The 14,171-nt window shown below is 40.8% G+C and overlaps 1 protein-coding gene across 2 annotated transcripts in view; it reads right to left on the bottom strand.

Annotated features, from left to right (window-relative positions):
- Positions 1-7,225: 7,225 nt before the first annotated feature.
- The window catches only part of STX2 (syntaxin 2), a 29,315-nt gene continuing 22,369 nt past the window's right edge, over positions 7,226-14,171 (bottom strand). The window contains exons 9-11 of one of the 2 annotated variants that reach the window (XM_058158494.1): positions 12,368-12,478; positions 10,220-10,348; positions 7,226-9,237 (exon numbers count right to left, since the gene is read on the bottom strand). In XM_058158494.1, coding sequence (XP_058014477.1) covers positions 10,265-10,348; positions 12,368-12,478 — 195 coding nt within the window. In that variant the 3' untranslated portion in view covers positions 7,226-9,237; positions 10,220-10,264. The remainder of the gene's footprint in view (positions 9,238-10,219; positions 10,349-12,367; positions 12,479-14,171) is intronic. The other variant, XM_058158495.1, reaches the window with a different exon arrangement.

Here is a 14,171-nt window from a genome sequence, read left to right on the forward strand (position 1 = left end):
CATTTTAGATCTTGCGATATGGTAGAACCTAGAAATTTGAAGGTTTCTACTGTTGATACTGTGTTGTCAAGTATTGTGAGAGGTGGAAGTATGGAAGGGTTTCTCCTAAAGTCTACCACCATTTCTACAGTTTTGAGTTTTGAGTGTGTTCAGTTCCAGATTGTTTCAGTCGCACCACAAGGCTAGTTGTTTGACCTCACGTCTATATGAGGATTCGTCATTGTCTTGAATGAGACCAATCACTGTTGTGTCATCTGCGAACTTCAGTAGTTTAACAGATAGATCCTTGGAGATGCAGTCATTGGTATACAGAGAGAAGTGGGGAGAACACCCAGCCTTGGGGGGGGGCCCTGTGCTAATTGTACAGGTATCTGATGTGATCCTGCTTAGTTTTACCTGCTGCTTCCTGTTTGTTAGGAAGCTTGTGATCCACTTACAAGTCTGTTCAGGTACTTTTAGCTGGTTTAGCTTAGTTTGAAGAGTGTCTGGAATGATGGTATTGAATGCTGAACTAAAGTCTACAAAGAGGACCCTTACATAGATCTTTGGAGATTCAAGATGTTGTAAGATGTAGTGCAGAGCCATATTAACATCATCATCTGTTGATCTATTTGCTCGGTATGCAAATTGCAAGGGGTCTAACAAGGGATCCGTGATGGTTTTCAAGTAGGAAAGCACTAGCCTTTCAAAGGCTTTCATAGAATAGAATAGAATAGAATAGAATTTTTATTGGCCAAGTGTGATTGGACACACAAGGAATTTGTCTTGGTGCATATGCTCTCAGTGTACATAAAAGAAAAGATACGTTCATCAAGGTACAACATTTACAACACAATTGGTGGTCAATATATCAATATAAATCATAAGGATTGCCAGCAACAAGTTATAGTCATACAGTCATAAATGGAAAGAGATTGGTGATGGGAACTATGAGAAGATTAATAGTAGTGCAGATTCAGTAAATAGTCTGACAGTGTTGAGGGAATTATTTGTTTAGCAGAGTGATGGCCTTCGGGAAAAAACTGTTCTTGTGTCTAGTTGTTCTGGTGTGCAGTGCTCTATAGCGTCGTTTTGAGGGTAGGAGTTGAAACAGTTTATGTCCAGGATGCGAGGGGTCTGTATTTTCACGGCCCTCTTCTTGATTCGTGCAGTATACAGGTCCTCAATGGAAGGCAGGTTGGTAGCAATTATTTTTTCTGCAGTTCTAATTATCCTCTGAAGTCTGTGTTTTTCTTCTTGGGTTGCAGAACCGAACCAGACAGTTATAGAGGTGCAAATGACAGACTCAATAAGGCTTTCATGACTACAGATGTTAAAGCAACTGGTCTGTAGTCATTCAGTTCCTTGATAGTGGGCTTCTTAGATGACTAAGAAAACACACCTATTTCTTCAGAAGATGAGGGGCTATCTCAGCTTACGAATTTGGCTACGGTCTTCTCAAGGTGTTTTTATTTTTAGAAACGAGGGATATTAGACATGTTCCTGAATATCTTTCAAATTGTAGAAGTCACCCATTGGGACTTTCCTAGTCCTCTCTAATAAAAAAGGTTTAGAAGCCAAGCCTTTACCCTAGGCGGTGTTTAGAACAGTTGTGTTTAAAAGAGTTAACTTTATTATTCATTGGTTGAATGTGTATATTTATGCCTGCATTTTATTGCGTTCCTCTACTGGCACGGGCTGTCTTTAAGACTCCTGATGGTTGGCAAGAAACAGAGAGAAATCAAACGAATGGAATGGAACAGAATAGGAGAAGGAGAAGGGAAAGAAGAGGGAGGAGGAGAAGAACAGGACAAGTAGAAGCAGAGAAGAAAAGAGGGTAGAGTAGAGTAGAGTAGAGAATGAGTGGGTGGACAAAAATAGCGGAGACGGAAAAAATGGTTAGATGGAAAATGAAAGATGTAGATGAGGACTTAAGGGAGGAATATGGGTGGTAAGTTAAAAAGAGAAGAAGGGACATTTCCAAAAGGGTGAGAGATGATGGATAAAAAGGATTTCTTTAAAAAATAATCAGGATAAGATTGGCTGTACTGAGAATTAAAAAATACTAAATAGATTAAAAAATTAGAATTAAGGGGAATATTGTTATATAATATATTTAAAGTGAATGTCAGAGGCTAAGATTAGACTTTGAAAACGGATATTAGATATGCTCAAAAACAGTGTTATGACTATTAGAAGGATGTAGTAAATACTGATTAATTGAAAAATGAATGAATATGCGCTGATATTAATATATATAATAACAATAGACTATGTTCGTTTGATTAATGTAGTAATTCTTATTTGTATTAATATAGGTTTTGTACCAAAATGAATGATACTCAGATGCCACACTGTCCATGGAATAATATTGATGATATTGATATATGTTTAAAAATAAAAAAACTTTGCCCCCCCCAAAAAAAAGAGAGAATAGAAGAATAAAATAGAAAATAGAATAGAAGAATAGAATAGAATAGAAAATAAAACAGAATAGAATAGAAGAATAGAGAATAGAATCGAAAATTGAATAGAATAGAATAGCTTTTATTTGACAAAGTATGATTAAATGCACAAGAAATTTGTCTCTGGTGCTGAAACTCTTAAGTGTACATGCAAAGCAGAATAATAATACCAATAAAAGGGAGCAGTACAGAAGATAATAAGGATAATAATACTGTGGCCATATTACATGGGTAAATATGCATAGACCTTTTAGACACTACTGTGAGAAGTAGGTGGTGAGCAGAGTGATGCCACGAAGGGGGAAAAAAAAACACACGAGTGAAATAAAAGTGAAATATCGGAGAAAATTATTTTGCACCTTCAGGAAATCCAGCATCCATTTTTTTCCGCACTGCTTTCTAGAATTTCAAAACCCGAATCAATGATGATTGATGTGACGCAAACAAGGTTCCTATCAAACTTTGACGTGCCAAACAAATGATAAAGCCAAAGACATCACATGTTAAACTTAAGATGTTTATTGATTGCTAAAATGTAGCTCTAACGGGAGCTGGAGTTCAGGAGGGATCCAGGACAGCAGAAAAAGAGAAAAGTAACCTTCCACCTAAAATGCATTTCCAAATGACTTGGAGAGGAAAGAAATTAGGTTCACCGAGTTAATAGCAAAGTTTTCTTCTAAGGACTGATTTATGATTCTTCGCTGAATCTCAAGAGAAAGGATAAGCGGGAACTCCGTTGTCAAACATACTGTATTTTTCAGAGTATAACATGCACTTCCCCCCACTCAAAGAGGATGAAAACTTGGGTGCATCTTATACACTGAATGTAGCCCCGCCCACCCGGAAAATGGGCCACACGGAGGCGGCAATTGGCAATGGCAATCCCTGCAGCCTGAAACAGCTGATCTTCAGGAGGCCAATCCAACTGATTATAGGGCTAATCAGGCTGTGCTAATCAGGATGTGCTGAAGCTGAAAAGGGCTGTTTGCTGCAAGGAGGTAAATTACTGGGAGGCAGGCAGGTTTTTTTTTCTTTTGCTAATCAGGCTGTGCTGAAAATGAAACTGAAGCAGGCTGTTTGCTGTTTGCTGCAAAGAGGCAAATTGCTGGGAGGCAGAGGCAGATTTTTTTTCTTGTGCTAATCAGGCTGTGCTGAAGCTGAAATGGGCTGTTTGCTGCAAGGAGATAAATTGCTGGGAGGCAGAGGCAGATTTTTTTCCCTTGTTTTCCTCCCCCAAATAGGTAGGTGCGTCTTATAGTCCAGAGTGTCTTATACTCCGAAAAATATAGTATGTTTTTTGAGACCTCAAAAGGCAAGCAAAACACCATGTGTTGTTTTAATGCAAACTTCACCAGCCTTTTCCCCATTTTTTTCATTTCACAGGCGATCGATCCCTGCCTCTCGAGAACTCGTTGAATTCCAACAACCGACAAAGGGGAGTCAAGAAACCCCAAATCATAATTTAAAAAAAAAGAAACCAGAGAAACGTGAGAATTAATGGAGGAATAGCTTTGAGATGGCTCTTGTACTTCCTTTTTCTACAAGATAATTTTTCTTTCGCATCAAATTTGGGCTCCTGTGCTCAAACTGGCCTGAGTCTCGCTGTTCAAAAAACGCAGAGCCCTCCTCAAACCTGCAAAAGAAGGATGGAGCGTGTGTGATTTCTCACCTCCCAATCAAAATTGGCAGGACTGACTCACTTACCATTTCTGTTTCCAGTTTAGCCAAGATCAGCTGTGAATTCTCTTGGTTGTCTTGGTTCAAAACGATGTCTAGGACTTGGCATTCCTTTGGATCGAGAGATGCATCACTCTAGAGGTGCCTTGGATCCTGCTCCCAAATAGGTCACAAAACAGACCAACCACATGGATAAACCAAGATTTATCCATTTAACCAGGGCCTTGAGGGCTTACGTTCTTTCACAAGTGCAGTAACTCGCTATATAACTGTGGCAAGAAAGATCATAAAATGGGGCAAAACTCACTTAGCAATTGTCTCACTTAGCAACAGAGATTTTGGACTCAATTGCGGCTGTAAGTCGAGGACTATCTGGGTAAAGAATTCAGCCATCTCTTTTCCCATCCCACCCCAAACTGCTTGCTCTCATGATGGACAAGTCAAGTTTAACAAAATCAAGAACACAAACCAGTGAGCCGGCGTTGTGAACACTTGTGAACAGTTACCGTTGTCGCCGATATAATATGGGTGCCCCGGTTATATTTAGCAAGCTCTGAGTCATTGGGGCTGCAGTCATTCAGGCAAAGTGCAGGCAGAAAACGTTGCCAAATTTAATCTTATTTTTCCCCCTTTTGCAAAAAAATAGCAATAGTACTTAGACTTATATACCACTTCACAGTGCTTTACAGCCCTCTCTAAGCGGTTTACAGATTGCCCCCAACAATCTGGGTCCTCATTTTACCGACCTCTGAAGGATGGAAAGACTGACTCAACCTTGAACTGGACAGAATCGAACGGCTGGCAGTTGGTAGAGTTAGCCTGCAATACTGCAATCTAACCAGTGCACACCATGGAAGGAAGGAAGGAAGGAGGGAGGGAGAAAAGGGAGAGAGGGAGGGCAATGAGAAGAAAGGGAGGGAGGGAAGGAGAGAAAGGAGGATGGCAGAGGAGGGAGAAAGGAATAGCAATAACACTTATTTACATACCGCTTCACAGTGCTTTACATCCCTCTCTAAGCCATTTTCAGAGGTTTTTTTTAAATTTGCATTTATATCCCGCCCTTCTCCGAAGACTCAGGGCGGCTTACACTATGTCAAGCAATAGTCTTCATTCTATTTGTATATTTATATACAAAGTCAACTTTTATTGCCCCCAACAATCCTGGGTCCTCATTTTACCTACCTTATAAAGGATGGAAGGCTGAGTCAACCTTGGGCCTGGTGGGACTTGAACCTGCAGTAATTGCAAGCAGCTGTGTTAATAACAGACTGTCTTAGCAATCTGAGCCACCAGAGTCAGCATCTTTCCCCCAACAATCTGAGTCCTCATTTTGCCTACCTCGGAAGGATGGAAGGCTGAGTCAACCTTGAGCCAGTCAGGAAAATAAATAAATCTCTTGAACACTTTGCATTTATTTTGTAGGAAGCTCTTAAATGAACTAAAAGATGATTACAAAAGGACGAGGATTTCGCATGCCTGCAGTGCCTGAGCTATAGTGCTGATTTTTTTTTTAAAAAAAATTTCTCGTAATTCCCATTATTTTATTGCTTTAATGTTAGGAAGCAGAGAGACTGCCGATATTGCAAAGGCCTGGGCACAGATGGAAGGGAGAAGGTGCGTCTTCGCAACCAGCTTGGCTGTAATCCTGATCAATCCCAGCTAACCAAACCTCCCTCTTTTTAGCCAGCGCGAAACCCTATTCGGAGCCGTCCGTAGGAGATTCTTGAAAGCTGTTGCTGGATAGCCTTGTGAAAAGAAATATGCATGAAAAACGGAAACTGGCAAGGATTGTCTGTGTCTATCCAAACCGTATCTTTTTTTCTTGTACTGAGGCTGTCAAACTCCCATTTTAAAAGGACAATAAAAATAAACTTCAAAGCCATAAAAGGTGTCCAACCTTGCCAACCTTAAGACCTGAGCACTTGGGAATTCTGGGAGTTGAAGTCCACGGATATGAAAGTGGACTTAAAGCTTAAATAGCCTGAGAAATTTTCTCCTTTCCTAGTTTATTTCCAAACTTCTCTCCACGAATACCGTGTTTTCCCCAAAAATAAGACTGGGTCTTATTTTCTTTCTGGTCTCAAAATAGGCACTAGGGCTTATTTTCAGGGAGTATCTTATTTTCTTCCCCGATGTTCTGCTCCCCTCTGCAGTCCGGGAGACACGAGCAATGACTTAATTAGCCGGCAACTATCAGCTCTGGCAGCAAACTAGCGAGCGTCTGCCAAGTGCCTCTGTTATCTCTCTTGATGCCGATGAGTCAGCCAGGAAACCAGGAACAAATAGGAGTTCAGCTCTAATTCTCCCTCTAAGTTGATTTGCTCGCCATGAAGTGGTATAGCAGCCCTTACTGCTTTTATATCCTGTGGGGTGTGGCTCCATGACTCAGCACTTCCTAGGCCTGCCCCACCCCTGCTTCTGTTGTTCCCACCTCTCCTGCCTACGAAACCTAGGGTCCAGCCAGGCCTGATTGCCATCAGCCAGGTCTGGAGGTGTGGCCTGGGGGGTGAAAGAGTCAGGGGACAGAGGCCTCGTTATCTCCTCCACCTGGCCTGCCTCTGGCTCCTGGAGCTGAGCCAGGGAAGCCGGTGCTCCTGAGGTAAGTCCTGATGGCCCTTCCCCCTCACTTTCCGAGTCACTTTCTGGCAGAGGGCCCGGCTCGGGGGGCACAGACACAACACCTATGTACAGGAGGCCCAGTTCTTCTGCTTGCTCACCTTGGGTCAGGAAGCTGGCTATGCAGGCTCTTAAGTAGGGCTTCTTTTGGGGGTACGACTTATTTTCAGGGAAACAGGGTAGTAAAAGGCTATTGTTATTTTGTTAAAAAGCCATCAATCAATCAATTATTGCCCGGCTGTCCCACTTTAAAACTTTCTAGAAGTTACACAGATCGGAAGAACTGATATTTCAAAATGACAATTCCTAAAATTAGCATCGAGGGCATTAAATGCGTACAAAATATGCTCTCCATAATGTGTCCAATAAAACGGTAAGTTCTAGGAAACAGATTAGCTGCAAGGTAAAATAAAACTGATGTTATGCTTGAATCAAAACGCCGAAAGAAGCATGTCAAAGCAGGTTTTGTTAAAAAACAAGTAAGGCACCTATCACAATTTATTTCATTCTCGGCATAAATAGCTACATATATATTTTAACAATAAGAAAGCAAATCAGTTACATGTACATATATTTACAGGGATAATACCATACCAAAACAAAACAAAAAAAAGTAAAGCGAGGTTAAGATACAACTTGTTTTGGTTGCCTCTGAATTGTTTTAAAAATTCTTAACAGCTGGACATTTTGGGTTCAGATCTAGAGGAAAATATGTAACCCACACCCCGTTAAAAAGTCTGTGGGACTTCAGTGCAACTAACCACCATTAAACAGATCCTTTGCAAACCACATCAACTTTTGGAATCACCTCTCCCGACAAAATCAAGGTTTGTTTTAAGACAAAAGCCTTAAAAAGATAATGACCAATGTTCGTCATAATTCCTCAGCTGGTTGGCAACAAGAAAGGAAGGACTGAATGCACTTTAGGCAAAACTGTAATGCAATCCCAATTTTACTCCATTAGTAAGTAAGCCCCTTCCTTTCATATTCCACCTTAGGTGAATTAAAAAATAAAATTCAACTTGAAGGCCTCTTCGTTTTCCCTTAGACTTGTGTGTGCAACCTAAAAATTCATTTTCTGCAGTTGCTTTGCTAAATTTATGGAGAGCTGCAGGAAGAGCTTTGCAAACTCACATCGCACACGAGAACCTGTTTCACACAAAACGGGTCTTTCTCCAGTTTGACTGAAGGGGTTCAAAGATGCATCAAAGGCAGCTTAAAATCAGGCGCAACCCACCCCACACTTATTTCAACAATGCTATGCTTTCTGAGGGTTTAGAAAGACAAAAATCTGAAATTAGAACAAAACAAAAATAGCTTAATAAAACTTCACAGTCAAAATACATCTTTTAAGACGAGGAAGGCTTCGGTTCACACGTGACACTAAAGTTGGGTTTAGTGTTAGCTTTGCGCAGAGCTGAGGATTGGGATTCCTGCACACTTTCTTCGTCCTCTGAAGGCTCACAGGATTCAACTCAAGGTTAATTTCGTTTTATGGGGCAACTAAACTGGCTTATTGTGAACGTCAGTGGACAAGATGGTTTCAAACAAACTTTGGTCAATGCTCAAGTCGTGTCAATTTCAAGCCCTGAGTTAATTTGCTACTCTGTTTAAAATCCTAAACTAGGATCGCTGGCTCAAAAGTAATGCCAAACTACTTTCTGTATAAAAAGAAACAAGTTTTTGCTCAGCTGGAGGACAGTTGAGCACGAAGACTGAATTTTGCCCCAGCTTTATGTGTGAACCGGGTCAGTCTGGGACCATAAGTAAACTAACATTATTTAACGACAGTGCTGATGTTTCTCAAAAACAGTTCGCAGATTCGCCACTAAAAAAGGAGGCACTTAAAGATTCCCACTCTGTGGCCTTGAAGCGATTAAAACGTTAAAAACATTTTATTATGCAGCAGTTTTTAAGATGATTTTAAAAAAGCACGAAAACCGGAGAGAAGAGAAAGCAATTTTATGCCCCCGGTCTCAATCATTCTTTGCTTTAAAAATAAAATGGAAATATTATCGTGAAACATACCTTCAGTCTACATAGACTACAGTCAATTGCATTTATGGCTGCTTTAGTTTCAAACAAGACAAACATTTCGAGATCTCTTGTTTTCTGGGTGATGAATTCTACCCATTTCCAACTGGTAACACTGATGTGCTGGAAGCTTTGCAACTCATCATATATATATGCATGTATGTAAATTAAAGCAGCCCTTAAATGAGTCCACATCGGAGGTGTTCCAGTTTCCTTCATGTTTGGTTCAGGTCTACAGATATCAAAGCGTTAAGAGTCCTATAAAATGCTTAAACAACTACTTAATTTTGCCATCTTGGAAAACAGAACATCCTCGTTATGGCAAGAAAAGGCATCCTGATGAGAAGTTGGAAGAGTTTCAAGGAGATTCCCAACCTCCGAATACAGGCTAGGAGAAGTGTGCCGCTAGGATAATTCCAAGGATAACAATGAAGAGAGTGACACAAATTAGCATGAACATCAGTTTCTGCAAAGAGAGGGGAAAGTAGGATTAGCTCATCCCCAAGCAGTGACGCACAGATGTACCAAAATCAGAGCTGTGAATTAACAGAATAACAGAGCTGGAGGGGATCTTCGAGGCCTTCTAGTCCAACCCCCTGCTCAAGCAGGAAACCCTATGCCATTTCAGACAAATGGTTATCCAATCTCTTCTTTAAAACCTCCAGCAATGGAGCACCCACAACTTCTGGAGGCAAGTTGCTCCATTGCTTAATTGTTCTAATTGTCAGGAAATTTCTCTTTAATTCTAGGTTGCTTCTCTCCTTGATTAGTTTCTACCCGTTGCTTCTTGTCCTGCCTTCTGGTGCTTTGGAGACAAGCTTGACTCCCTCTTCTTTGTGGCAACCCCTGAGATATTGGAAGACTGCTATCACGTCATCCCTAGTTCTTCTTTTCATTAAACTTTTCATTAAACATACCCAGTTCCTGCAACCTTTCTTCCTATGTTTTGACCTCCAGTCCCCTGATCAACGCTCTATTTTGGCATTTTTCATCATAACAACACAGATGCAAGCAATTTCAAAGCAAGGAGGAATGGGGTAGCCAACTGATCTAAAAAGTCCTCTCCTCCCCAAAAGATCTGCTGAAATAAAGCACGCCTAGATCAGGAGGGGATTACAGACTGTTGATCTTAATCCTCAATCTCCCTTCATCCCGTCCTCTTCTATAAACTGATGAAAACGTCCATCTTCCTAGCCTCCAAAAAAGGGAAGCAAAGCAAACCCAAACTGGGTTTTTGGCCGAAGAAATATCGGAATGCAAAACAAAATACTTAAGAGGCAATTAGCCTTCGGAGGTCTAGGTCTCCAATGCAAAATCCGCTTTTTTTTTTTTCGCTGTCGGGCAGCTGGGAAGAAGGCAGGCGTACACACAACATTGCAGCGAGGATACACAGATTACAGTTTTAGAAAAGGTTAACAGGCGAGGCCGGCGAGTTGATTAGTACTTACTGAGAGGTAGCAGGGACAAGTTGCTGACGGACAATTATCTAAGCATCACGGCACCCCAACTGCCAAGCCAATTATTAGAGCCAGTAGAGCTAACAGCACCAGCACAATAATGACAATAATCCATTTTTTCTGCCAAAGGAAAACAAGGCGATAGTTTTCAGTTAAGGGTGTTTTTTCAGTTTTCAACAGGCAGGGAGGAGCTCAGATATAGCGGCTGGGGCTCAAAATTAGTAGGCATCCCTTGACTTACAACCGTTCGTTTAGTGATGGCTGAAAGTTACAACAGCACGGGGGTGGGGGGGTGGGGGAGAGACGACCGGTCCTCGCAGTTAGGATGGTTGCCGCATCCCCACATTCGTCAGATCAAAATTTGGGCGCTTGGCAACCGGCGTGTATTTACGAACGGGGCATCATTCCGGTGTCAACCCTGAAGTTGACCTGACCGAAGCCATTTTGGAGCTTCAATGTTGCCACGCTGGAGCTGAGGAATGGGGTGGGGGGTGGAATAGAGATAGCTGGAGTTTTGTAGTCAAAACAAAATACTTTCTCTTGGGAATCAAGGACATTCCCACAGGTGGCCGGAGAAAGGAAGAGTGACATTACCAAGCAACCAGACAGCACCTTGATTGGACCATGTGACTGAAGCTGGGGATGGGGAAAAACCTTTACTTTTAATTAGGTGAAAACTATGGGAACCTTCAGAGTTGGTTTTCACCAGAACCGTGCCAATATGAAACTGCCGTGCCAAATAAAACTATTCTTTGAGGAATCTACCTGCCTCGGAATTTTGTTGGCTATGGGTGTATTACTTGGAACCCTGACACCTGGGCAATCATGTGATTCCTATTTGCAATTTTCCCGGCTGGCTTCCGACAAGCAAAGCCAGTGGTGGGGGAAGGTGGATTTGCTTAACGATTGCATGATTCGCTTATAACAGCTGTAGGGATTCGCTTAGTAACAGTGGCCAAAAGGTCATAAAATCAGGCACGAAATCAGGCAAGAAGAGTCGGAATATTATATAGTATGGAACAAATTGTGTAATTGGCTAGATACTAAAAATACTAAATGATGAAAAAAGATGAAAAGCTTATATACACATGTACATAAAATGGCAATGTATGAAAGAAAAGGAATAGTTAGAAGGATAGATAGAAGATATTTAGAAACAAGGGAGAATGGGACAAAAAAGAAAAGTATAATTAAAGGAAATGAGAGGGGGAATAAGGATGTAAATATGAGAAGAATAAGGAAACGAAGCTGATGTAAAGAAGGAATATATGTTTTATGTCGATTTTTGTTATGTATTGTTGTTTTTTGTTTGTTTGATCTTTTTTGTTTATATATATATATATATATCTTTGGTTATTCGGGTTTTCTCCCACATAATATTGGAAGTGTCTTGCCGACGTTTTGACGAAATCTCATTCGTCATCTTCAGGCTGGTGTTTTCAGCTTCGTGCTCCTAGAAGCTCTAAACACCAGCCTGAAGATGACGAATAAGACTTCGTCGAAACGTCGCCAAGACACTTCCAATTTTACGCGGAAGAAAACCCGAATAACCAAAGACCTACATACAAACACCCGCGAAAACCTCAGAAAACAAATATGTGTGTGTGTGTGTATCTATCTATCTATCTATCTATCTATCTATCTATCTATCTATCTATCTATCAATCATCTATCTATCTATCTATCTATCTATCTATCAATCATCTATCTATCTATCTATCTATCTATCTATCTATCTATCTATCTATCTATCTATCTATCATCTAGCTACCTACGTACATCTATCTATCTATCTATCTATCTATCTATCTATCTATCTATCTATCTATCTAGCTATCTATCATCTATCTATCTATCTATCTATCAATCATGTCTCTCCTAACTATCTATCTATCTATCTATCTATCTATCTATCTATCTATCTATCTATCTATCTATCTATCTCAGGCACGACTCAATTGCCACGCTTAGTGACAGAAATCCAGCTCCCCATTGAGGTTGTAAGTTGAGGACTCTCTGTAATGCTGGATGGACTGTGACGCAGGAAGAATTGCAGTGGGTAAGCAAGACAACACACAAAATAAAAAAAAAAAACATTGAGAAACAACTGGCCAGGGTTTGTCCAGGGGAAAAACTTACTCTACGAGCTTTACTTTGGTATTTGACGGCCTTCTTGGTCTCTTCCTTGGCGTGTTCTACGTAATCCACGGCGTTCATCACGTTCTTCTCGATGCTGTTGACCATTTCGCCCTGTGGGTGGAAGCCAGAAACACACACACAACAAAACAACAAAGAGCAGAAATTGGCCATTAATGACACTTTCTGGGAATCCTTTTGACAAAAGCAGACTGGAGACGACGCCCCGTTTGAATCAAGTCAAGGATGGGATTATTACATGAGGATGACCAACGGTTATGAGGGCATTCGCAGAAACCGAGATGGAAATGTTGGGCTGGCTTTATTTATTTAATGTTGGGAGTTTAACTGGAATACACAGAACAACAAAGCAGGAGAGGGGGGGGGAAAAGACCTACATACAAACACCCGCGAAAACCTCAGAAAACAAGGGCCGGTTTAGCTCACGCTGGTAAAAGCCTGTTATTAAGGCTTATTAAGAACACAGTAGCCTGCAATTACTGCAGGTTCGAGCCCGGCCCAAGGTTGACTCAGCCTTCCATCCTTTATAAGGTAGGTAAAATGAGGACCCAGATTGTTGGGGGGGCAATAAGTTGACTTTGTAAATATACAAATAGAATGAGACTATTGCCTTATACACTGTAAGCCGCCCTGAGTCTTCGGAGAAGGGCGGGGTATAAATGTAAACAAAAAAATAAATAAATAAATAAATAAAAGAGAATAAAAACCAGAAAGTTGGATTGCAAAGATGAACATTATTTTATTTTGTAGAGCTTGCTCAGTACAGACATTCTAATAGGGAGTGGAAGCACACTTATCTTCCAAGTTGCCAAGGTTGGGAAAAAAATCGGTCTGCATAGATTCCCCAACCGCTTGATGGAAACAGCAGGAACTAAAATGAAGCCCATTCGACTAACAATATTGAAATCTACCTCTATTAAAATGCCGGTGTATGTATGCCATTAATGTGGGTTTGATGAAGCAATCTGGTGAATGGCGTGGAAAAAGATGAACGTATTAACAGAAGAGAGTTTACCTGAGTTGTCCTATCCATCAGCAGACGTGATTATGCAGCAATAAACAGCAAAACGTTTAAAAAGCTCATTACAACATTCACTTCCATGCCTTTTTTCAAGAAAGGAACTTAAGAGGGTCAGCTCATGAAAATTCAGATTAGCAGCATGACAGTAATGGCAACTAATTTCATCCTGTGCTAAAGGATGAAAAACATTCGTAAGTGCATGGGATAATTTTAGATAATGTTTGAAGGAAAGCTTTCTGGGAGAAGACAATTCGAAATTGATCTTCACACTCAAGAAATAGTCATAGCCATGATTATGAGTACCCCGAGAAAGGTTTTTCAACCGGAAAATACTATTTGAAATTTTTATCTGATTTATCGCCACCTAATGCACATGGGAAGAGGGGAAAAAACACTGAAAAAAGAAAGGTGGCACACATCTGGATTTTCATGGAAACTCCTCAAGTACTATATTTTTCAGACTATAAGAAGCACCTAAATTTAGAAGAGGAAATCAACAAAAAATGTTTTTGGCCTCCGTGCACCCCATTTTCAGGCCTTTTTTCAAGATTTTTCCAGCCTTTTTTTTTGGGCCATTTTTGAGGCTTTTTTCAGTCCGTATTCAAGGTTTTTTTCAGGCTGCTTTTTTCTGAAAAATTGGCCAAAAAGTCTTGAAAATGGGCCGAAAAAAGTCTCAAAAACAGGACGAAAAAAGCCCTGAAAAAGGCCGACAAAAGGCCCGAAAATGGGCCATGCGGAGGCAAAAAAACAGCTGGCGGGTGGGCA

Source organism: Ahaetulla prasina, chromosome 15 (genome assembly GCF_028640845.1).
Source record: "Ahaetulla prasina isolate Xishuangbanna chromosome 15, ASM2864084v1, whole genome shotgun sequence".
Lineage (NCBI taxonomy): Eukaryota > Metazoa > Chordata > Lepidosauria > Squamata > Colubridae > Ahaetulla > Ahaetulla prasina.